The 25594-nt window shown below is 53.4% G+C and overlaps 1 protein-coding gene across 10 annotated transcripts; it reads left to right on the top strand.

The window, feature by feature from the left end:
- Positions 1 to 204: 204 nt before the first annotated feature.
- DBF4B (DBF4 zinc finger B) lies at positions 205 to 25076 on the top strand. 10 transcript variants are annotated; one of them, XM_043536891.1, is made up of 13 exons: positions 205 to 531; positions 1889 to 2064; positions 2933 to 3127; positions 4954 to 5040; positions 6242 to 6311; positions 7785 to 7855; positions 8529 to 8582; positions 11551 to 11587; positions 13789 to 13834; positions 17005 to 17121; positions 21098 to 21224; positions 21829 to 21953; positions 22619 to 25076. In XM_043536891.1, exons 1-13 carry the CDS (start codon positions 450 to 452, stop codon positions 24069 to 24071), a joined length of 2640 nt encoding a protein of 879 aa, XP_043392826.1. In that variant the 5' UTR covers positions 205 to 449; the 3' UTR covers positions 24072 to 25076. The 10 variants fall into 10 exon arrangements, with proteins under 10 accessions (XP_043392826.1, XP_043392828.1, XP_043392827.1 ...); XM_043536893.1 differs by having other exon boundaries at positions 206 to 468; XM_043536892.1 differs by having other exon boundaries at positions 207 to 531; positions 4954 to 5004.
- Positions 25077 to 25594: the final 518 nt, after the last annotated feature.

Here is a 25594-nt window from a genome sequence, read left to right as displayed (position 1 = left end):
ACCCGCGTGCGAAGGGCGGGAGACTCCAGCGCTCCTGCGGCCCAGCGGCCCCGCCCGCCCGAAAACAAACCGCCCCCGGGCCGGCGCCCTCGCGCTGCCGTGACGCCAGCACGTCGTGACGCCAGCACGCCTGGGGGGGAGGGGCCCAACCCCCGGCGCCGGGCCTGGGCCCCGCCCTCTCTCGGGGCGGGGGCGCTGGCTTTGGAGGGGGGCGGTTGGTCCCTCCCCGGCCGCCGTAGCCCGCTGGCTGGGCCCGGCGGCGGAGGGGGCGGGGCGGAAATTTAAATCGGCAGCCGCGGCCGCTGTGAGGCGAAGGCGGCGGCGAGCGCTCTGGGTCTCCGGGGCCGTGCGGCGTGGCCGGGGCGCAGGCCTCCCTCCCCGCCGCGTCCCGAGCGCTCTGTTCCGGGCCGGGCGGCGCGGGCCCAGACCCGCCCGCTGCTCCGTCCCCGATGGCTGAGCCGGAGCCCGGTACGCGAGCGGCGGGGTGGGCGCCGCTTCCCGGCAGGCCGGGCCGGGCGCCGCCGTCGCCAGGTGCTCCCCGCGTCCGCCCCGGCCCGGCCGCTGCCCCTGTGTCCGCGGCGCGGGGCCTGTCCGAGTCCCTCGGCGCCGCCGAGCGGCAGCCGCTCCCCGGGGGGCCAGGGCGGGGCGAGCCCCCGGGAGATTGTGGCGGTAGGATGCAATTACCTGGGGGGGTGATGGCCTCAGGGCGAACACCAGCTCTAAAACATGCCCCAATCCCCTCTGTAATGGCAGCAAGGAGTTAAAAGACTTGCTTGTCCCTTTCTTCCCTGGAGGCGTGTTGCGCTTGTTTCTCTTGTGTGTTGGGCAGAAGGAGCCCAAAGCAGCTGCGATAGCGTCAGGGTTCCCTCCCCACTCTGAACTCTGGGGCACAGGTGTGGGGACCCGCATGAAAGACCCCCCCCCCCCAAGCTTATTTCTACCAGCCTAGGTTAAAAACTTCCCCACAGTACAAATCCTTCCTTGCCCTTGGATGGGTACTGCTGCCACCCCCAAGTGAGTTAGACAAACATTCAGGAATAGGGCCACTTGGAGTTCCTGGTTCCCTAAAATATCCCCCAAGCCCCTTCACCCCCTTTCCTGGGGAGGCTTGAGAATAATATACCAACCAAATAGGTTAACAAGGTGAGCACAGACCAGCCTCTTTGGTTTGTAAGTGTCCTAAAAACCCCATCAGGTTATTAACAACAGAACTTTATTATAAAAACAAAATAAAAGAAGCACCTCTAAAATCAGGATGGAAGGTAATTTTACAGGGTGATCAGATTCAAAACACAAAGGATTCCACTCTAGACAAAACTTTAAAGTTACCAAAAAAAAATCAGGAATAAACCTCCCTCTTAGCCTAGTTTCAGAGTAGCAGCCGTGTTAGTCTGTATCCACAAAAAGAAAAGGAGCATCCAATGCAGTGAGCTGTAGCTCATGAAATCTTACACTCAGATAAATTTGTTAGTCTCTAAGGTGCCACAAGTCCTCCTTTCCTCTTAGCCTACGGAAAATTCACAAGCTAAAACAAAAGATAATCGAACTCATTTCCTTCCTATTACTTACAATTTGTAATCTTAAATGCTTAGTTCAGATATGGCTTTAGGAGATGTATTTTCCCTGCCCTGGTTCCTCACTGACCGAGAGAGAATACAAAGAAACACAAAACAAAAACCTTCCCCCACAGATTTGAAAGTATCTTCTCCCCTTATTGGTCCTTTTGGTCAGGTGCCAACCAGGTTATTTGAGCTTCTTAACCTTTTTTACAGGTAAAGGAGGGATTTTATGCTACCCTTAGCTGTATGTTTGACAGATACCCTCGTCCCTTGTGCTCTCCCCACTGCTCATCTGAGAGGCTGACTCTCTTGGTGGCTGTGTTTTTTAGCAGGTAGGATGGGTTGCCAATCAGAGAAAAGGCAAAGGAGACCCCCAGAGAAACAGCAGCAGGAGGTGACCGGGTCATCCAAGAACCTGCCCTTTTTGGGAAAATCCTTCTACCTGGACCTGCTGAATAACAAGAACATGGAGTTTCTGGTGGCGACAATAAAGCAGCTGGGTGGGGTGAGTATGGAGGCACCTTGCCTGTTGGAGAGCATGAAGCAGCTGCGCTCTAGCTCCAGAAGAGCCAAAGACTTGAATGGATGCTGCTGTAGGAGTGATGAATTGACAAGGGGCAGAGTTGCTGAATGGACTTGGGTGGGTGGTGGAATTCAGTACCTCTAGTCCAAACCTTAACCTAAAATGGTAGAGGGAGTGGTGGGTAGGAATGCATTCCTGGAAAGCCCCGGCCCTGTCACTTTACCCTTTGTGCTCCCATCTGCAGGGCTCAGGAAGTCTTGAATGCTCTTTTTAAGCCCAAAGATGGGGACAGTCCGTCACAAGCTGCTTGTAGGTCTATTCACGTGGAGCCAGGTTTTCGAAAGAGTCAGCTCCCAAGAGTGGTGCCTGTTCTTCAGGAGCTCAGCCCCTGGATGCATGTTGGGTGCTGGTTTCTTGTGAAAACTTGGCCATTAAATGGGAGCTGAGCTCTTGAAGACACCAAGGGCCAATTTTTCAAGAACAGTGCATTTGGCAGCTGGGGGCACTGTGGTTAATGCGCTGTACAGAGGGGCTGGGGAAGGGTTCTGAGTACACGTGTAAACTGATTCTCGAGTGTCCCAGCTCACTAGGCTGACCAGTATAGTCCTTACAAGGTATCTTTCAGTTGCATGTAACTAATAGTCCAGCGTGACTTGGGAGGAGGCCTTAGGACTGGAAGACAGTAAGGGATGGAGCTGGAAGGGGAGAAATGTCTAGCTTAAAGACTAGATCTCACGCAGCCCTGTTCCTGCATCTAGGCAACTGAAGATGGTGGTTTCTTTAAGATGTTCCAGACCTTGCTGTGGACTTGGTGGCTTTGCAGCTGACTCTGTTTTTGTCTTTGGTCCAGGTGATTGAAAGCTTCTTGAGTAAAGAAGTCAGCTATGTGGTTTCCAGCAGCAAAGAGGCCAAACTGGACAGTGGGCCTCGGAGACCGACTGAGAAACGGAGCAGCGCAGCTTCAGGGGTTGCCAAGGCAAAGACTCTGCCCTCTGCTGTGCCCAAAGGGAGCCATGCGGGGCATCACCACAAGCCAGCAGACAGTGTAAGGACTGTGAGGGTCTAGGCAGCCTTAAGCCTTGGGGCAGTGGCTGGTGGGGAGCAGAGCCTGAGAACAGTAGCTGCAGAAGAGCTTGTCTGCCTCACTGAGAACACTTCTCTATTAATCTGTCCCAGTCCTGGTGCTGTTCACACTCCGATAAATGAGCCCTGCCCTCTGGGCAGTGGCTTGAGATGCCAAATCTTTCTATAGCATTTTTAATCTCCAAACGTTCTGCAAAGTGTCCATAGAGACTGGTGCAACTGCCTCTGGGGTGCAGCACCATCCAACAGCATACAGTGGCACTACGATGTGCCTTTCATTTACTAGCCTACAGTTCACAATCAAAACTGGAAATCTTAGGGTGGCAGACAAACTCCCCACGGTACAGCAAATGGCCGGCACATCCAGACTATTGCTAATCAGTGGTGAAGGGATAAATACCGTAGGAATTTACACAGGTTTGTAGCAGGATATGGTGGCATAAAAGCTGATGCTTCCCTTCAGGGTCGCTACAGACTGGAAGTGTGGCAGGCCTCGCTGCCTCGGCTGGAGGGTATAGATGTGCTGCACCTGCCTAAATGCTGGAAGAAATTGTTTATTTGGCTGATTAGTCCTGCTGCTCAGCAGAGATAATAGGGGCTTGTTTCTTGTATGGATTTGCTTCTAATTTCCTTTTGTGTGACTTGTCCTGGTATTGGCTGGTGGGATGGATGTGAATGGTGCCCCTCCCCTACTCCAGATTGCATGCAGGGACCAGCTCTGCATGTCACTGGGTTTTGCCCCAGGCTCAGAAATGTCGCTAGAGCAGAGGAACGATCATCAAGGTGCTGGTAGGATGAGACCCAGGGTCCCCTACCTAGAACTTCCAGCTTGCAAGGAAAGCATCCTGCCAATTCTGCTCAGAGTCAGCAAATCCCTGTCTGGGGCAGAGGGCTGGACTCAACAGGTCTAAGCTGAACTCTCTGTGCACCCTCAGAGGTGGGAGGACATGCTGGAGAGGGAGCAGGGGGAGACGGTGGAGGCAGCAGGTGTAAGACGTAGGTGGGCTGGGAAGCAGCCATGCCGCCAGAGAAGGGAGCTGGCAGGTCACGAGAAAGGGGCTCAGTGTTGCACTTCAAGGCCCAACTTCCCAGCCTGTAAAACAGTCAGACTCCATTGAACTGCTAACAGTAGAACATACAGCACCGGGTGGGGCGCTGGCCATGACTGCGCTGAGGGCTGCCCAGAGTAATAAAGAAATACAAGGTCAGATGGCGTGGGGCCTACCCCCAAACTAGAAGAAACCTTGCTGTCTCCCTACGGTCTGACAGGGCATCCTACTGCAACATGGCCTCTGCTGGGCATGCCTATGCAGAGGCCAAATGGCTTCCCTAGCAGATTCCCATGGCTTTCCTGCTGCACGGTTCACCTGACCTGTTCTGTAGTCTCCGATCCATCATGCTGAAACTGGGCTGACCTGCAGGCGGGGGGCTCTAGGTGTCCAGAGCAGACTTTCAGTCCCATAGAGCAGAGCCTTAAAGTACAAAGGTCACTTGCTGCTGCCCAAGAGGAGCTTGTCCTTTTCCAGAGGACATCTGCAGTGAGGAGCCTGGGGTGGAGAGGGGAAGCCTGGGGGCTCTGAGCGAAATCCTCTCCTGGGAAGGTTAAACCCTATTGCATCTCCCTGGAGGTCTGTAATCTGGGGTGGTAGTGAGGTTTGGGGGTGCCAGGGACACTGAGGATCTGTGCCCTCGCCCTTTAAAACTATCTGGGCAGTAGCGTACTGGTCCACCTGGCTGGCTGCTCAGGAGCTTTTGGTCTAAATGCTGTTTGGCTTGTGTCTTCTGCAGGCTCTGATCAGCAGGGGGAAGGAGCTGCTGCAGAAGGCCATGAGGAACCAGGTGAGCGGCACGGTGATGGGCTTCTCCTCTAGGCAGGTAGGTGCAAGGCATTCCTGAGCAGGGCAGCAATCCAGTCTGTGCTTGGGGAACGGTGCAGAGACTTGGCCCGTCACTAGATTCCACCTGGGCCATTGCCAGGACAAGTCCTCCATTTGAAAATGCAAGACGGTAACGCTGCCTGGGGCTCCAAGCCATTCAGCCCCTAATGGGGTCTATTCCTTTCCCACGTGCTGCCTCCCAGTGCTGACGCTTGGACTGGGCACTCATACAGGTAGCTGCACTACTGTTGCTCTAACCCAACGCATGTGACTGCATAAGAGTGGCAGCGCTGCAGTGTGGATGCTTCCTACATCGTCAGAAGGGGCTTTTCTGTCAATGTAGATAACCCGCCTCTCCAGACTAGTTCAATGGAAGACTACAGTGGGGTTCGGTAGGCCTAAGTACGTGATGTAGTAAGGTTGACCTGATGCTTTTAGGTGTAGACCAGGCCTATAAGAGCATCACAGCGGCATCAGAAGTAGCAATAACCTAGGGAGCACTAAAGCCACGTGTGACGTGGACTTGGTTAGCCACATAGGCTGGCTGCAGAGTTGTGGGAGGCTTTGCCTCTAGACCTTATGCTGAAAGGTTTCCGATCCCTCAGTACATGGCGTCAATGCTTAACTAAAAGGTTCACGCTACAGCTACATAGTCTAGTTCATGCTTCCAGCTCTGAGTCAGGGTAAGAACATTTCTCCTCTTCCCTGCACCATGTGCCCTAGGACTTGGAAATGCCAATTTCATCTGCAAATCAACAGATCCCCTCTGGGTCAGGGAGCTGGCCCAGGATTGAGCTTTCTGAAAGGGCAAAGGCAGAAGTGGCTACTCAAAAATCCCATCTCTACAGCAGGATAACTCTTGTTTCTAGTCTTGAAAAGAGCAAGCTGGCAACTCTTATACCAAGATGATCTTAGCTACCACTGATTTCTGGTCAGTCAAGATAAGCAGTTTTCTAGCCTCTGAACAGTGGGATTGCAGCCTTTTCACTAGGCTTCCCAACTCTAGAAGTTCTCAAAATGACATCTGCTAAAATCCTGCTGCTGACTGAGGATGGGGGCCAGGAAAGACCAATGTTAATGATTTGACAATGATGTGACACACACTATAATCTCATACCCTGTCGAGGCCAGCAGACAGACTGAGATGTCCACTCTGCCCTGGGCTGTACATCACTGAGTCTCTCCTCTTGTTTGTGCAGGACTCCAGCAGTGGCAGTAGTACCCTTGTCAATGCTCGCTCCTGGGGCGTTCGGATCTTGCATGTGGATGGTATCCTTCTACAGAAACTTTGTGTTGTGGGGATGGGACTCTGATCTTTAATATCTAGCTTCTGAATCTGTTAAATCAATGACCTGGGGGGTGAATGGCTGGTTATGGGGGGAGGAGCAAGAATTTGACAATGGGTTACACTGACTGAGGCTTTGCTGGCCTGGGGAAACAGGCTTTCAGAGGAGGGTCTTCAAAAGTCTGTGTGTGGAAAACAGGGTGTAGGCTTGGTCAGACCCACTCTGTTCTTTTCCTAGTAGTCTGACTATAACCTTCCTCTCCTGATCCAAGGGTTCTAAACACCGGCACAGAACCACCACTAGCCCTTAGAATAACATCTGGTCTGTTTTCAGAGTAGCAGCCATGTTAGTCTGTGTCTGCAAAAAGAAAAGGAGGACTTGTGGCACCTTAGAGACTAACAAATTTATCTGAGCATAAGCTTTCGTGAGGTACAGCTCACTTCATCGGATGCATGCAGTGGAAAATACCTGGTCTGTATGTCAAAGGCACGTCCTTGCTGGATTGATGGCCCTGAAGGCCTCTCTCTAAGCACAGACACGTTTAACGTCAACCATGTCAGTGAGCCCTGCTGAAGTGCCTTGATCCTGGCATGTAGCGACCCCCACGAGAGTAGCTGGCTGAGATCCTCAGTGAGGGAGGGGAGGAGTGGGAATGCCTCTCACTGACAATGGGGCTGGGGCACTAGGTCTCTGCTGACCTGTGCTGGACTTGAGCCAACAGCTGAGGCTCTGTACCCTGGGCTCATGCACACCCAGCACTGTCCAACGCGAGTTTAGAGTTTCTGGGCTAAAGTGGGCAGCAGCTCAGCTTCTGCCTGTTTGTCCAATTCCAAGGCATGCTGCACCTCCTCTGCATCTTTCTGTAAAGGGAAACGCTGCTACGTCTGCCTTGGCTAGGGCTAATGGGAGTTGGTCCAAGAACAGAGATTCTCTCACCCACCTGGACTCTCAGGGCCAACACAGCAATCCGCCATCTAGGGCTGAAAGCTCTTGGGTGGGGGGAGAGAAAACCTTTTGTAGTGGTAAACACCCATTTTTTCATGCTTTGTGTGTATAAAAAGATCTTCTGTACTTTCCACAGTATGCATCCGATGAAGTGAGCTGTAGCTCACGAAAGCTTATGCTCAAATAAATTGGTTAGTCTCTAAGGTGCCACAAGTACTCCTTTTCTTTTAGCTCCCACTGTGACACTTAGAGCCAGATTATAGCACGCAACACGCAGCGCTCCCTCTCCCGTCTGGCCACTAGCTCTTGTCCTTATTTCCTCCATGGAAGGAGGATGTGCGGTACCACTCTTTTCCCAAAGATGGCAGAGGAGGGTGCTAAAGCACTTTTCCGGGTATGGTGGGTAGCTTGATGGAGTTGTATTTCATCCTCTGTTCGCTATGGGTGCTGAGGAGTAGCAGCTCCCTCTGTTTCTCTGGGCTTTAGCTCCTTGACTTCCCACCCCACACAGAAATGATGGCCTATGTGCAGCAGCTGCTGTTCCGCGTGTCAGGAGCAAGGAAGCAGAGTGACAAGACGATGGTAACTGACCTAAACTTCCCCCAGTCCAGGGCTTCCTGGTAACAAGAGGGTTTTGTCCTTCCCAACTAGCCCAGGATGCAGCCCTCTTACAGCAGAGTCACTTCAGGCCTTGTCTGACATACAAGGTCAATGAGCAAGGCCCCAGAGGGACTGGTTTTGTCCAGTGCCAATCAGTATTTTTATCAACCATTCCTAGATTCTAAGGCAAGAAGGGTTCTTTGTGGTGACTCGTCAGACCTCCTGTGTAAACAGGCCACAGAACTTCCCCCAAATAATCCCTAGAGCAGATCTTCTAGAAAACATCCGGTCTGTATTTAACAACTGTCAGGAATGGATTATCCACCACAACTATGGGTAAACGGTTCCAGTGGTTGATTAGTTTCACAGTTAAAAATTTGTGCCTTATTTCTAGTCTGAATTTGTTTAGATTCAACTTCCAGCCACTGGATGGTGTTGCCCCTTTCTTTGCTAGATTGAAGAGCCAGTTATTAAATAGTTGTTCCCCGGGTAGATATTTACACCCTATGCTCAAGTCACCCATTGACTTCTTTAAGATGAATAGGTGGAGCTTCTTGAGTCTATCAATGCAAGGCAAGTTTTCTAATCCTTTAATTAGTCTTGTGGCTTTTCTCTGAATCCTCCCCAATTTATCAACATCCTTCTTGAATTGCAGACACCAGAACTGGATGTAGTATTCCAGCCACGGTTGCACCAGGGCCAAATAGAGGTAAAATAACCTCTCTGCTCCTAATCGAGATTCCCCTGTTTATGCATCTAAGGATTAGCCCTTTTGGCCACAGCGTCCCCCTGGAGCTCATGTTCAGCTGATTATCCACCATGACCCCCAAATCTTTAATCACATCTTCCCAGGACATTTTCCCCTGTAAATATGACCTACATTCTTTGTTCCTAGATGTATACATTTTATGTTTAGCCATATTAAAAACACACATTGTTTGCATGCATGCAGCTTACCAAATGATCCAGATCATGCTGAATCAGTGACCTGCCCTCATCGTCACTTACCACCCCCAATTTTTGACATCTGCAGACTTTATCAGTGATGACTTATCAATGACCTGGTAGAAAACATAAAAACTGTTAAATAGCTTAGGGCCAAGAACTGATCCCTGCAGGACCCCACTAGAAATGCAGCTGCTGGAGGATGATTCTGCTTAGTTAGCCAGTTTTTAATCGATTTAGTGTGTGCTATGTTACTTTGATTAAAAACTAGAATATCAAACTATCATGCAGTACCAAGTCAAAGGCCTTACAGAAGTCTGTTACATCAACACTGTTCCCTTTTTCGACCAATCTTATAAGCTCAACAAAACAAATCAAGTTAGTTTCCATAAACATTCTAGGTGATACAAAATCTTTGGTAAAGTTACAGATGACCCAAAGATTGGGGCAGTAAGTAATGAGGAAAGGATACTGTTAATGATCTAAATAATTAAATGATCACAATCCAGCAAAATGCATTTTAATACAGCCGAATGTAAGGTAGTACATCTAGGAACCAAGAATCCAGGTTATACGTACGGGATGGAAGACTGGGGGAAAGTAGTGACTCAGAACGACAGAGTGTTTGTTGTAGATGTCCCTCAACATGAGAGCTCCGTGTAAAAGTGTGGCAAAAAGGACAAGTATGGAAAGGAATATCGGGTAGAAGTAGGGAAGTGATGGTTTTGTGTTTCTTTTTTAGAACAGGTTAGATGCACACCTGTCACGGATGGTCTGGACTGACTTAATCTTACCTTAGCATGGGACTGGATGATCCCTCTAGATCCCTTCCAGACCTTCATTACTATGATTGTATGGCATTGGTAAGGCAGCTACTAGAACACTGCCTAGTTCTGGTGTCCAAACCTCAAAGATGAGGACATACTGGAGAGAGTTCAAAGGGGCCCCATGTGATCCAGATGCTGGAAAAGGAGCCTCGTGATTTGAGGCTTAAACTCAATCTATTGGTTTTACTGACATGAAAGCTGAAGGGAGAGTTGCTCACTGCACCTGGGCACTGACACATGGACAAGATCTTTGATCATGAGAGGGGCTATTCAACTCTGCCGCCAAAGGCGGAACAAGACCCAGTGACTGGAAGGTCAAGTTGGACAAATTCCACCTTGATGTAAGAGGCAGTTTGCCAGCACTGGGGGTGAGTGAACATGGGAACAGCTTACCCGGGGAGGTGGCAGACTCACCCTTGCGTGGAGTCTCTAAAGTGAGATTAAAATCTTTCTGCAACATGCTTTAATCCTGCTCTAGGAGCAATGCTGCAGCTGTTTTGTGGTTGCAGTGGCCCTTTCTGGCCGTGGACTCTGACTCTCTGAACCCCTGTTCATCCCCTTCCTTCATGGACTATGGGGGGGAACAGGAAGCTCTGCACTGCCCCCAGCATTGTCCTCTGCATGTTCCTAACACTCGCAGATCAGTAGGAAGACCTTGATTATTATCAAATCTCACATTTCAGGGCTTAAGCAGGTTGCCTGCTGAGATCAGAAAGGAATCTGTTCCCCAGGGCACAATTGGCCAGAGGTATTCTGTGTGGGGTTTTTGTTTGTGGGGTTTTTTTCTTTAACCTGCCTCTGAAGCAGCGATGAGACACTGGACAGGGTGGATCAGTGCTCTGAGATGGTGCAGAGAATTTCTTCTCCATTGCCTGGCTGATGTCTCCTGTTCATATGCTCAGGGTCTCACTGATCACTAGCTTTGGGGCTGGGAAGGAATTTTCCCCCAAGGTCAGACTGGCAGAGACCTTGCAGGGGTGAGGTGGGGGTTTCCACCTTCCTATGCAGTGTGGGTCACAAACCAGATCATCTGAGCAGGTCACCTGATCAATTCCCTGCCACTGCAGGGGCCTCAAGAGTGAGATGCCACTAATGCCTCTGTTCTCTGCCTGTGGCATGCAACTGTTTCGTCTCCTGAGGGCTGAAATCTTTTGCCTAAGGAGTTATTGGGCTCAATACAGGTGTGTCCAGGGGTTGGGGGTGGTCTGTGATATATAGGTGGTCAGACTAGATGATCTGATGGTTCTGGCCTGAAACTCTGATGCACTTGGTATAGTTAACCCAGTATAACCTAGCTTAGTGGGAATGTCGTTATACTGGTAGAAAAGTCCTTATTCTATGCAGGAAGAGGAGGCACCTTTAGCTCAGTATAACTGAGTCCGTGCTGATACTTTTACTGGTAAAACTAGATTCGCTTAAAAAAGCTCACGCAAGCTGAAATACGTCTAGCAAGCCAACTTCAGGTGCAGTCCAGGCCTAGTGCTAGGCTGGCAAGGCTGGATGACCAGCTGGGGTCTCAACCTACAACAGGCCCAGATCCCAACCAACTTACAGGGGAAAACTCCAGCTTTCTCCACCCAACTTGCAAGGGAGGTAAAATCACAATGCGGTATACGGTCAGTCTGCCAGCAGGCTTGTGCTAGGGTTGGGGACGGGTGAGGCTGGCCTTCCTTTAGGAAGGGCCAGTCGTATGATCTTCTTTCCAGGAGTCTCTTCTAGGCAGTGCTGAGCTATGCAAACCAAGTCCGATCTGCCAAACACCAGGGGCACAGCAGCCATGGACTGCCTTAAGGATGAGCATGCCCTGTGCTGGCATCTCCCCCCTCACTGCTGTGGAATCAGTGGGCTGCTAGTCTTGTCTATGGCTGGCTCCCATCCTAAATGCTGTCTGTTTTTTCTGTCTAGATGAAGTGTTTCTCAGTGGGGCCAGGAGTCCTTAAAGGTCAGTACAGAAGCTTTGCTCTCAGCTGGTGTCGAGCTGGTTGGGAGACTTTGTGAAAATGCCTCACTGTGATATTTCAACAAAATGACTTGTTTTTGCAAAAACTTCTGTTCCCTCAAAGCCGTTTACTGTCCAAGCTCAGACAGAAAACTCTTGCCGGGCTCTCCTTGTCGTGCTTTAAAGCTTGTGCAGCATTTTGAAAGCATAGCTAGGATGCTTCCTGTGTGGCTGGCTTTATACTCTTGCTTTCCAGCGGGATCTTGTCTAAAATCATGTTAATCATTTGTCCACTTACCTCGTCTCCTCTGTGCTATGAGAGACTCTACAGCAGGGCTTCTAGAATTGTGAGTCATGGTAAGAACTGCGGTCCTGGTGCTTCGTTCTCTGAATCCGTGTTGGCTGTGAAATGAAGTCCTGAATAACACATCCTCTGGAGGGGAGGACGTGTTCCCCACATCCCACTCACTCCTGTTAGCAGAAGGCTGCAATATGCCACTGTGGTGCCGATGTGGGACTGACCGTGCCTTCACATGCAGTTTGTGGGGGGGGTTTTTTAATGTCCTTGGCTCACTACTGCACCATTGGGATCTGTTGTACAGACCGGAGCACGAGTGGTGTGGCTGTACTGCAGCGATGCTGCTTCACTCGTGGGCTGGCCTGGAAGCCTGTGGTCTTCACCCTGCCTCACCCTGCTGGCAAGGGAGCATTCAGAGAAGCCTTTGCTGCCTTCAAAGCATTCAGGCTGGAGTCAAGTCTGACTCTTAAACCTCGAAGGCAGCTTTTTGTTTTTTGTTTGTTTGTTAAAAGGTGACCTCCAGAGCTGGGGCGGACAATAGCCCTGTGTCTCTCTTGCCCCTATATGATGGGTCAGAGATGGCTGGAGATCTCTAGGAAACCTTGCTTCCTGCTGACATGAGACTTCGGGCTCGTCTGGCTGGAAGAACCTCCAGTGACTGAGAACTAGTGTAAAGATTGTGACCAGAGAGTGAAAGCTGAACCGCTGGGGGTGGGGTTTGTCACCGATCAAAACTCTCTGGCCAGGCCACTCATGCAGGCACCAAATGGTGCTTCCAGTCTCATTTTAGGTCCCTAAATATGCAGTTTGACTTCCAAAAGTGCTGAGCACCTAGCAACTGCATGGGAACAGTCTCAGCCTTGTGCTTGAACAGCTACTTCCCTTCAGTGACTTAACATCCTGGAGAAAAATCTTGGCTCAAACCTGCTCAGAGGCCTCTTGGGTGCCTCAGCCCCAGCAGGGGTGGTCAGACTTGGTGTTCTTGATCTCCCAAGGCTGGGCAGGGGGCTACCCACCTCTCAGGCCTGGGCCCATCATAAAGAAGCAAAGACTCCAGTCTCCTTTGTGGCTGTGGTGAGTTTGACACTCTCTCTACAAAAGCACTTGGAGCTGCTCCTGTGCTTTCCTCAGTCGGCCAAATCCTCCTCCTCAAGTGCAACACCGAGCACCTTGGCACAGCCTGGGACACACCAGGCTACTTGCCTTGTGCTGCCCACATAGCGGGAAGGCACAGCCCTAAAATCCTGCCTATGGGAATAATTAACCTGATGCCCCAGAAGAAGCTGTCTGAATCCTGACACTGCTGAGGCCGAGTTCAGCTATCACTCCCCCAGCGCACGCTGGTACCTGCTGTCCGCCTGGCATGGAGTGCATTCTGACAAGAGCCGCGCTTTGGCTGTGGGCCTGACCACAACTTGGGCCCTTATTGACAGAACTAACTATCTTGTTGCTCGCTCATCTGCAGCAGCTTTTAACTCTTCGCTATCTCTTAGCTGTCCATTAAATCTTCTCTAGACTTAACCGTCCCCACCAAGGTTCTGAACACAGATTGTATGTTTTGCCTTCTAAATGACTGTCTGCCCTGAAAGTTGTCCATTGAAATATCCGCATCCTTAGCATTAGGCTTCAGAGTCCACTGGTGGAGATAAGTGGAAAATTGATGCTGCTCCGGGCTATTGTTTCAGGCTGCCTGCAGACTCTCTGGCAAACAGATCTTGATTCTTGTTTCAGGATTTCTTCGCATCCAGAAATGTTATAAATATTGGGGGGGAAAAAAACAAACTTTAGATTTTGGAGTCCAGTTCTGTGTAGCCAGGGATTGGATGATGGGGATAGGGTGTGCGGGGCGGGGGCGGGAGGGAATGCCTGCCCAGGCCAGCTGCTAACTGCAGAATTCTCCTTCTAGTGGGAAAACTGAAGCCCCCGTTTCTGAAGATTGAGGACCGGAGCAGGTGAATGAGCCTTTTCAATCTGATCCTTCTTTTAACTTTGTGGGCAAACTTTGCTCTCCTGGCTGAAGGGCTGCGAGGAGTCCCTCGGCAGATGCTCCCTCCCCTCTTACCCATAGAACCCTCCGAGCCCCTCCATTGACAAGAGAGTTGTTGATGCACTTCCGGTGCTGGGGAAGAAGGGTAAGTGCAGTGCGGAAATGTAGCCTTGGTTACCTGTGTGCACTGTGAAGTGACAGTACTGGACAGAGGCTCCATTTCCAGCTCAACCAGATTCCCTGTGTGACCTTGGCCAAGTCACTTCATCTCTCTGGGCCCCAGTTCTTGTGTGTTCGTCCCCCAGTGTGTTTAGAGATAAACTCCATGGGCAGGGCCTGTCTGTGTACAGCAGCCACCGCAATGGGCCCTGATCTCTGGGCCTCTTTGTGCTGCTCAAGTAACTTGCAGAATTGCAGCCTACCAAGCCACAGGGAACGGAGATTCTTGCCACTTGTTGAGCTGCCTTTGTCCCTGTAGCAACGGATGTGACTAGCCCTGGGAAGGAGCAAATGTTACAGGACTGTGATGTTTATGATGCACTTTTCTTACTAGAAAGCAGTTGTTTCTAGGGTGTAGCTCATTGCGCAGCTAAGTAATACGATCCTTTAGGGCAATGGTTTTCAAACTTTTTTTTTTCTGGCGACCCAGTTGAAGAAAATTGATGCCTGTGACCCAACAGAGCTGGGGATGAGGGGTTTGGGGTGTGGGGGGGGGGCAGAGGGTTGAGGTGAGGGCTGCGGGTTGGGGTGAGGGCTGCAGGGTGGGGCCCAGAATGAGGGGTTCAGGGTTTGGGGGGGCTCAGGGCTGGGGCAGGGGGTTGGGGTGCAGGAGGGGGTCAGGGCTCTGGGCTGGAGGTGCAGGCTTGGGGTGGGCCAGGGATGAGGGATTTGGGGTGCAGGGGGGCTCAGGGCTGGGGCAGGGGATTGGGGCATGGGCTTGCCTCTGGCGGCTTCCGGTCAGCGGCGCAGTGGGGGTGAGGAGGCAGGCTTCCCACCTGTCTTGGCACTGTGGACCGTGCTGCGCCCTGGAAGCGGCCAGCAGCAGGTCTGGCTCCTAGGCGGACCCACGCAAGAGGCTCTGTGCAGCGCTCGCCCGCGGGCACTGCACCCATAGCTCCCATTGGCTGGGAGTGCGGAGACTATGCTTGGGGCAGGAGCAGTACGCAGAGCCCCGTGCGGGGGACCCCCCAGGCCTAGGAGCCAGACCTGCTGCTGGCCGCTTCTGGGTACAGTATGGTGTCAGAACAGGTAGGGACTAGCCTGCCTTAGCCAGGCAGCACCGCCAATGGGATTCTTAACGGCCCAATCAGGGGTGCTGACCAGAGCTGCCCTGACCCAGTGCCTTCCATTCCACGACCCGGTACTGGGTTGCAACCCACAGTTTGAAAACCACTGCTTTAGAGAGGCGTGGGAAACAGCAGCGTCCAGAACTCGAGTGCCTTAAGTACTCTTTGAGGTCCACGTCTGAAGGGGCACTAACAAGCAGCTACAGGACCAAGTGTTAGGTCTGGGAGTAATATGTAACAAAGCACAAAGAGCAGAAGGGTGAATTCTAAAGTATCAGCAGGTTTCGGGTAAAACCTTCCGTGCAGTGCAAGAAACTCCACCCCTGCACTGGGTGAGAGCGTAAGAAGCAGAGTGAAATGGATGGATAGCAAGCGTGAGCTCCTTGGGCCAGGAGCCATCTTGGTTCTGTGTTTATGCAGGGCCTAGCGCAGTGGGGTTGGGTCCATGACAGGCTCATAGGTGCCATTGCAACACTGATAATAGTCAGCACCAGTTTCTAATGTCCCTGGCTTGGAGTGTAATGCAATCCAAGCTCAGGCGTGAGAGGAGAACTAGGTCTCTCAATGCTATCGGCTTAATCTCAGGTGCTGGTAACAGGCATTTCTAGCTGAGACTGTGTCCCTCAAAGATTTTCACAAACTGCTGATTGCGTCCTGTACTCTAGGCCCAGTGCGGTTCCGCACATGGGATGGGAGGGTGCAGGGAGAAGGCTGCCTTGGGATTCACCGTTCCAAAGGCCTTGTCCTACACTTGGAAAAATCAAGTACATAACTGCCCACCGGCACACATCCACCAGTGGTAGCAACAGCTGGAGCTATGGGATGCAGGATGCCCACGGAATTACCAGCGTCTTTCAGGGCTAGGCAGCAAACGCCTGCCCTATGGCCTCCACCGGTGGTGGTGCCCTGTCTGTGAAGCTGCTGTCTGCCCCTGAACAGGAGGCAAGTCTGGCTTTCATGAGTTTTCAAGTGCTGTCCACATTGCAGTCAATGGGGCCCTCCATGGATGCAAAGGCTGGACTTGTCCAGGGGTATGGAAGTGAGGGAGCTGGGGAAATGGGGGCAGAGGCTGGAGCTGCAACAGGGAGTCAGCACAGGTCTCCAGAGCTGAACCCTCGGCCTGCAGCTCAGCCCACCTTCTCTGAGCAAGCAGAGAGCAGGGGGACTTGAGGGCTCTGTAGGAAGCTGCCTGTCCCAGCAGTCTCCCAAGGAAGAATCTCTGGGCCAAATCAAGGCCTGGTGTAAACATGCTGAATCCTGAAACTACCCCAGGGGTCCACTCTCATCTCAATCTAACAAGGGAAACAGGAACATAAGAACAGCCCCATACTGGGTCAGACCAAAGGTCCATCTAGCCCAGCATCCTGTGTTCCGACAGTGGCCAGTGCCAGGTGCCCCAGAGGGAATGAACAGGACAGGGAATCATCAAGTGATCCATCCCCTGTCACCCATTCCCAGCTCCTCGCAAACAGGCTAGCGACACCATCCCTGCCCAGCCTGGCTAATAGCCATTGATGGACCAATCCTCCACAAATTTATCTAGTACTTTTTTGAACCCTGTTTATAGTCTTTGCCTTCACAACATCCTCTAGCAAGGATTCCACAGGTCGACTCTACGTTGTGTGAAGAAGTACTTCCTTTTGTTTTTAAACCTGCTGCCTATTCATGTCATTTAAATGGGGACGTGGAAGCCCCAAGCAGGGGTCGGGGGCGCAGGAACTGAGCCTCTGTGCTTGGACGAAGGCTCAGGGAGGAGGTGTGGGGGAGCCTGTAGTAGCCCAGGTAAGTGAGAACTGCGCCAAAATGGGTCACAGCCATGCCTGACGTCTGACACTGATGGTTCTTGCAGGAAATTCCGGCCCTTCCATCACCAATTCAAGAGCTTCCCTGACCTGAACTTCCTGGCTCCAAACAGATCCAGCCCATTTGAGCCTCTGAAAACCCCCTCAAGCTCCTGCAGAGTTAGGTAGGTGCTGCAAGCTGCCAGGGAGTGTGGCTGTTACAGCCCCACTGCTGCCTTGGTGCCATTGGTACCCAGGCTCCCTGCGGACACCAGAGACTCCTAGCTCCTTTGCACGAGGCCAAATAGACTCTCTCCTGAGCTCCTTTGTTCCACGGCTCAGCCTGATCAGACCTAATCGGAGCTGTGACCTTTTTCTAGGTCAGAAAACTGCCAACTGGATGGGGAGGGCCCCTGGCGGGCAGGTGGCCTCACCATCCTCAGACCTGGCTGTGCCGATGGCTTGTGCCCGAGCCTGTGTTCCCCAGACTCCTCTGGGGCGGGGCATCAAGTGAGTCTGTGTGACCCAGCTGCAGCCCTCGTGACTCCTGAGCACTCTGGGGCTTGATGCTGCTGCTGCTCCTCCGCCAGCTTTCTGGGGGGGGGGGGGCGTCCACAGGACTGTCCTTGGTCCACATCTCTTCTCCTTCTGCACTTACCTCTGGCTAATCTCATCCACAAACCAGCTCAGCAACTCTCTGTGCTGACAACACATGGACTTTCCTCTCTGCTCCAGACCTATCTCCTGTCGGCCCCTCTCTCTCTCCTATATCCTCATGGATGTGTAGCCATCAGCTCAAGCTCAACATGGCTAAAACTGAGCTCTTAATCCACCTCCTCCCTCCTTCCCCACTCACTACCTCCTTTCTCATTGGGCTGAGCAATGCCATGGTACAAGGCACTGGTGAGACCTCATCTGGAACACTGGTCACCCATGTTCATGAAAGGTAAATTCGGACCAGAACAGGTACAGAGAAGAGCCGCTAGGATGACTAGTGGAATGGAGAGCCGACCTTACGGCTTGTTCAGCTTAGCGAGAAGGCTCAGGTGGGGCATGATTGGTCTCTGATTATGGTGGGGGTGAAGAGCTGTTGAAGCTGAAGAACAATGTTGGCCCAAGAAGAAACGGGGATAAACTAGCCATGAACACATTCAAGCTGGAAATGCGGTTTCTAATCAGCAGAGAGGTGAGATTCTGGAACAGCCTCTTCTGCAGGAGCTACTGGGGTAAACAACATATTTAGTTTTAAGAGAGCTGGACCCATTTGACTGAGGCAGTGGCCCTTGGGCCACTTCCAGTGTGTGTTCCTATAAACCCATGCTTCAGGGACCCAGCTGGTCCCCTGCAGGGATCAGGGTCACATAGCAGGATGCAATGTTCTCACTGTCTACCCTGGAACCTGTTGCTTTGCTGGTGTAGCTCCCAACCTGGACTGCTGACAGCCAATGCATGCCCCAAGTGTCTGTGCTGGCCAGTGCTGGGTCAGCAGCCTGTCAACAGCACTATGTGGATTCCATCAGCCGGGGTTACTACCTGCAGGGTGACCCCAACACACTCCCAGTCCCAAATGTTGCCAAACCATGTGCTCTGCTATGTCCAACCTTCGCCTGGACCATTCAGAGACATAATTTGGTTCGTTTGTTCCTTTCAAGATATATGCACACCACAGCTTATTAACTGGGCACAAGTTCACCCTTCTCTTTAAATATTTTTTGTGATAAAAATGAAATATACTTGATTTCACTTAATTTTGTTAACAAGTTTAAAGAATGAAGGTAGAGTTACAAGTAAAACACAATAAAATATGCTTCTAAAGGCCTAAAACTTAATCTAGCAAGATATAGGCTTTCAAGATGATTTCTCTCACCAGTCATCCTTCCCAGCCATGGCTGACGTTCACAAAGGTACAAGGTGCTGGCTTCCCTTGTCTGCTTAGGCAAAGATCTTTCACCTAAGACAACTTCTCACCTATATTCAGTTCCAGCGACTTCACACACACCCCCCACCACCACCCCAGCCCCCTTGGTTGAAGGACTCGTCTTTCTCAGCTTGCAAGGGCTCTAGCCTCTTGTCTGTGTAGTGATGGATGCCAAAGATGGCTTCAGTCCTTGCTTAGATCTTCTGAAAGTCAATGACCTTGTTTCAAGAAATAGGATGTTCTCATGCTATTCTTCCCTTCCTGTGGGCTTCCCATCCCCTTTGAGTTCAATGAAAAGCAGCTTCCATTGTTTGATTCCTCTATGCTTCATGCACATAGGAGACAGGTAGAAAGCTGTGCCATCCCCTCCTGTCTGGGCAGGCGGTACAGCCTGGTATCAGTGAGTGTCCAGAATTCCTCATCGAGTGTTAATACAGCCAGTTCAGTGATATTAATCCCCAGAGTCCTTAGCTGTCAGAAAAGGCCTCACTCAAAACTCTTGTAGTACAGTAATGTCGTACACCAGCAGCTGATTCAGCTGCTTATCACTGGAGGTTCAGCCCCTGTCTTTATAGCCCAGGGAGCCTTTGCAGTGGATTCCTCTGGAAAAGTGAAACCTAGGCCAAGTGTCTGTCTCCTTCTGGGTACAGATGCCATGCTGCCCTCTTTTTCCCCTCCCCTTGTCAGTGTGAGGTTTGCCTCTGCCCCTTGTCAGCTTGGTGGGGGTGTGTAAACAGGGAACTCTCATCCCTTTGTTTGGGACAGACCTGGTTCACACATTCTGATGATGATACCATGACTCTCCATACCCGTCGCATGCAGACCTTGCGCAAACATGTTAATGAGCAGCGAGTTATTGGTACCTCACAAGGCTTATTTTGTGCAAAGATTATTACAGTGGTGTGTAGGATGGGAATGCAGGCTGCTTTCAGTCCCAGTCAGGAATTCTGGGTTTACCTCCCTCCTCTGAAGCCTCAGGATGGCCATGGCTGGGCTGGGCTACTGCATGGGAGCGCCAGGGCTCTGAGGTGGCCCTGGGCATTTTCTCTCTCAGGTGCTTGGCTGATGGGTCTAGCTCACAAGCTCAGGGTCTAACCGAGCACCGAATGTGGGGTGGGGCAGGAATTCCCCCCCCAGGTCAGGTTGGTGGTGAGCTTGGGGGTTTCGCCTTCCCCTGCAGCATGGGGGGTGGGTCACTGGCCAGGATTATCTGGGTGTATCGCACATCATTCCCCTCCCATTTCAAGGGCCTCGGGCCCTGGTGCCCCTCAGCCTGTGGCACAGCATAGTCCAGTGTCCTGAGGGCTGTGACCCTTTGGGCTCATTTCAGTTGGGTTCAGTGTGCGGGTGCTGGGTGGGGCTGGTGCCCAGGAGGTCAGACTCGGTGAGCTGGGGGTCCCTGCTGCCTTCAACTCTGACTTGCTCAGTATGGACAGCCCCACTGTCCTGTCTGTCACTGAGGCCTGTAACCCAGGCATCATCTTCAACTCTGACCTCCCTCTAGGTCCTTGCACCCAGACTGTGTCAATTGTACCAGTTCTTTGTGCAGAACATCCCTAGGCCTCTCCTATCCATCCACAGACGTAGAGCTCCCATCCAGGCCCATCTCACCTCTCAATTACTGCAGCCTCCTTCTGTCTGGCCTGGACACGTGCATCTCTCATATCCGAAACACTGCTACAGACGTCGTTCTCCTCGTCCACTGTCTTGACCATGTCCTCCCCCCGCCCTTGTTGTGTCCTTCCACAGACTCCTCCTTTTCTGTCGCCTTAAACATAAGCTGCTTGTCTTCACTCTGCAGGCCCTTTGTGGCCTTATCCCCACCCTACCTCTCACCTCTCCTTGACTATGAAGAAGTCAACTCCAACCTCTGATCAGCCCAGCGATGCTAGCCTTCTTCGCCCCTTTGTGCTTTCTTCTCTGCTGCCCCTCACGCTTGGGACGAGCTCCTTGTAGATCTCCCACAGCTGCCTCACTGCCCGCCTTCAGATCCCACCTTAACTCTCCTTTGCTGCAGTGCCTGCGTGGACCCGACAACAGTCAGGCCGCTAGTGTGCAGAGCCCACAGCCTGTCACGCTGAGCAGCATTCTCACCGCATCCTTGTGCTTCCCGTCTCGTCTCGTCCCTAAGATTGTCTGCCCCGAGGGGCAGAGGCCATCTTGTTTGTACCGCACCTAGCCCAACCGATGCCTAGGCATGGGGATAATACGGATCTCTAGCCCTGTACTGTGTCCCCTTGCAGAGCCCCCGAGGGCTGTCTGACGCACAGCGAGAGAGAGAGGAGCCCCCGGTCCAGCCCAGCCACCGTGCCCAAGAGGAGGAAGGGGTTTTGTGAATGCTGCCAGGAGACCTTCGGGGAGCTGCAGATGGTAAGGGCTCCACTGGCCTAGCACTGCAGGAGCTGCCTTGGTCTCCCCCGCTTGTGGTTCAAGGCAGGCAGAGCCTCTGCAGATACGCCCAACACAGGCGTGCCCAATGGGGATGCAGACAATCTTACAGGTGTGCCTTGGCTCCGTCTGCTGCTCCTCTGACCTGTCTCAGCAGAACAGCCCAAGTCCATTGGGAGCTGGGAGTGTGCAGTCCCACGGGGCAGTCGTGCCCCTGGCCCGGGGGGAGCCTGGGGTGCCAGCACTGTTGCCCATCCCAGTGGCTGGGAGCCAAGCTGCGGATTGCACTGCTCTTGCCCCATACTTGTCATACCTTGGCCCTGGGATGTTCCCAGCACCATAGCCCTGGGCAGGGGTAGAGCCGCATTCCCTCTGTGCCCACATCTGTTCCCCTTGGCCCCACAGCCTGTCCCTGAGGGCCTCTAGCCTTCCCCAGCAGTTGCCATGCAGCTACCTGCAGGGCAAGCAGCTACTGCTGCTCCCTGGAACTCTCCCCAGCATGGGGCTGTGGCTCACTGCACCCTGCTCTCCTGGGCCTGCTGCGAGAAGAAGCTGCTGGCCCCACGCTCCCCTTGGTCTGTTCCAGCACCTCCAGAGCCCCCGGCACAGGCGGTTCGCGCTGGACGCCTCTCAGTATGCGGCTGTGGATCACGTCATCGCTCAGCTCACCAACGACTTTGCAGAGATCCCAGCCTGGTCCTCTCCCCCCAGGTAACACACAAACAGCTTGCTGCCCTGGGGCTTGAGGGTCTGGCTTGGGCAGCCCGGATCACGGGGGGGTTAAAATCCACAGCCAGTCAGCTGCTCAGTGACAGTCAGGCAGGCAGTTCTGGTGGAGGGGCCCTGCTTACCTTGGCAGAGCAGGGTTAGGGGGACAAGTTCCCTTCGGTGTCCAGGGTAGACAAGCTGGCTCCTTCCCCTGCTGCACCCTCAAAGACATGAGCCACTCTGGGCTCCTGTTGCCCTGGGGCTGTTCTCTTGGTTCCTGTGGGGAATTTCCCAGACCCCTCTCATGCCTTTACCCAAGAGTGGCTCATCTCCTGTGATGCAGGACCCCTCACTGCCCAAAATACACATCTACTCCTCAGTCCCCCTCCTGTTTCTCTGTGCTGGGGTGTGTCCCTCTGGGGCTGGGTCAGGCTGTCCTGCTCAGCCAGCAGGTGACCCTGGTGAACTTCCCTCCTGGGCTGGAGTTCTGCACAGCTGCATTTCAAGCCACTGCTCCTCCCAGGCGATCTCCCAATTTACTCGGCCTCACCTTCCGAGCAGAGGGGCTTAAATACCCCATCCTTGCAGCCCTGCTAGGGTGCTGCACAGCCCTGGCTTCTGTTCCATGCAAGGGGCTCCCGTATTAAATGAGAAGCTTTCTCTCCCAGGGTGCCCTGCTCTCCTGCAGCTGACAACGAACTCTGTGGCTCTCGAGCAAAGGCTGTGGAAGGCCTGGGCGCTCCAGCTGCAGAGCTGGGAGGGAAGCACCAGCTGGCCAGGAAGGACAAAGCAGAGCTGTCTCTCAATGCAGTGGCTGTGCTGGGTGGGGAATGCTCCACAGGCCCAGAGGAGATGCCAAAGGAGAAGGTCAGCGAGCTCCCTCCTGCTCCAGAATTGCCTGCTGGGCACCCTCTGCTGGGGCTATGGGCTGAGGAGACACTGCGAGCCAGGCCATCTGCTAGCACAGGGCCAGCTGGGAGGGCCCATGCTTGGTGTCAGAACACAGACCAGTCTGCTGTTGACAACAGTGCAGTGGGGGCTACTGCCTTGGCCACGGCTCCTGATCTCAGCCAATGGACCCGGGCCAGCGATGGATTGACTGGAGAGGCAGCTGCTTGCTCCCCTGAACTTGTTCCCCAGGATTCAGTCGAGTCCCTGAGTCACCCTCTGGGAGCATCACCCTGCTCCAGGAAACGCAAACTCTCCGACAGCCCTTGCATGCGGCTGGAAAAGAAGCCGAGGATAATACAGCTGAGTAGCGACCCCCTACATCTGGAGAAGCGGACAGGCTCGGTGTGCTGCAGCTCAGTTCATCGGGGTGTGGGGCTGGCTGCGGGAGGGGCTGCTGGCACTGCTCCATCTGGTGCTCCTGGAGCAGAGCTCTTGCTGCTTTCCAGCAGGCTCTGCAGCTTCCCTGCCTCAGTGATGCCTCTGGACAGAGCCCATGTGCTCCCAGAGCCTCCGGAGCCTGTTCCCATGGCTATAGACGACACTGAGGCTACCCTGGCGAGCACAGCCACTCAGCAGGTCTGGGAGAGCAGGACTCCAGGCCTGCAGGAGGGGCAGTCTACAGAGCAGGCCCCAGAGCCTCCCTGCTGTGTGGCCGAATCTGGCCTCGAGCTGCAATCACCTACCTGGGACAAGGCCAGCTGTTCTGCAGTCCATCCGGCCCTCCCCCACCTGCCAATCCCCCCAGCCAGGCGCTTGCACTGCACTGCAGTAGCTGAAGGTGCGCTGCCCAAGCCACCCAACAGCACAGACCTTGGCGAAAGCCTGGCCGCCCATCCCAGCACCCTCCAGCCTGCCCCTTGCAGAACCCACACTGGCCCAAATCTGGGGCCACCATCTTCTTCTTCAGAGTCGGACTGGGACGTCCAGCTGCTCTGCTCACTGGACGCTCTGCAGGGCACCAGGAACCGGCCAGTAGACCTGGAGGTGCTCCGGAGGACCTGCATCAATGTCCAAGACAGCGGCTATGAGTCCCATCTCTACTCGGTCCTGAAGCAGAAGTCTGAGCTGGACTTAGGCAGAGATGACCAGAGCTGTCGGAACTGTCGCGCAGAAACAGAAGGAGCCCCCTTCGCTGTGTTTGAGGCCTGCCTGGGCAGCTGGACCAGCTAGCCACTAGCTGCGCAGACCCCGTCAAGAACTAGGGCTCACCCCCAAGCACGGCTGCTAAGGGAGCCCCGCAGAGACGGCTGTGGCAAACCACCTTCCCCGCAGCCATCAGAAGGCACAAGGCTGGCCGGAGACAGTCTGGAATAAGGACTGGCTGCAAATGGAGGGTGGGGCTGAGCCTGGAGGCTTTAGGCAAGACTGATCTGGCTGGTTCACTTGCTTGTGGAGCTCAGCCGCAGGAAGGGCTCTCCCCAGCCTGGCCATGCTAGCCCTGGCTTCCCATGGGGACAGACCACTGGGCCTGGCCAGGCCTTGACCAGCAACGGCCTGGCTCTCCTCTCCCCTCAGTGGAGTGACCAGGAAGCAGACTCCCTTGCCTAGACTAGACTGCACCGTGTGCCCAACTGCTCGATAGTGGCTTTTTAATGGCCTGCCGCATTTCATTAGTGCTGCTGATACACGCACCTCCTGTGCTCCTCCATCACCCTCTGCAGCCTGACCCTGGAGGAGGGAGACGTGAGCACTTAGTACCAGGGAAACAACGTTCCCTTCGCCAGTGGCCTGGCCTGGCCTCACCTGTCACGTGTGCCGCTAGCTGATGCCAGAGCCGGGGGAGGCGGGAAGCCCCTAGTCTGATCTGCAGACGGGGCAGGGTTTTCTCCCGTCTTCCCATGCAGCAGGCAGGCAGTGCTGCCGTTCCCTCGCCCAGAAAGAGCTGCTGTCTTCTGGAAGTGACTGCTCTGAGCTCCCCACAGCATCCTTCTGTTCTCACATTCTCTGCTCTTTCTGCATCTCCCTGGCTCCTTCCTACTTGTGGTGCAGTTAATGGGGAAAATGAGCTGCTGTCAGGATCGATTCCTCTTCCTGTTTTAACTTCTGCTCTGTTCCATGGGGCCATAGCTCCCCTGTCTCTGTCGTCTCCACTGGCCATTGCAGATAATCGGTGTTTAAAACTTCCTGCTTGTTTTAAAAACACATTTAAAACCAAAATAAACTGAGTGAGTGTAATGATCCAGTGTGAGACTCCACTTCATCATGCGGCTGCCTGGGATTAACGTGGCTGCTGATCCTTCCCCTGTGCGAGGCCTGGGAGAAGACCCCACCCGCAAGGGCTGATAGCTGGGACCCTGTGGCCTCGCTGGATGGGGGCACTGCTCTAGGGTGGGGGCACTGCCGGTCTGGGTAGGTCCAAACATCCTGGCGCTTGGTCTTCTCCAAGGAGGTAGGCTGAGGTACATCCAGCCTCTGAGGGCTTCCACAGCCCTCCTCCGCTCCCCCCAATCTTCACCTGCAGGAAGGGGCTGTGCTTTTGGGAGCCCTTCTCAGCACAGCTGCTTCTGTGCACGGCCCTGGCAGCACTTCTCTACTAGGGACAGTTCCTCCCCGCAGGCATCTGTGCAGAGGGTGAAGGTTGGCTGCAGTCGGCTGCACTGAGACGGCTGGCCTGACTGATTAGTCCTGGCCTGTTTTGAAAGGCTTTAGCTGCCCAGGAGCTAGGAGTGAACCCATCAGCACAGCCACCAGCT

Source organism: Chelonia mydas, chromosome 27 (genome assembly GCF_015237465.2).
Source record: "Chelonia mydas isolate rCheMyd1 chromosome 27, rCheMyd1.pri.v2, whole genome shotgun sequence".
NCBI lineage: Eukaryota > Metazoa > Chordata > Testudines > Cheloniidae > Chelonia > Chelonia mydas.
This window is presented reverse-complemented; position numbering and strand designations above follow the sequence as displayed.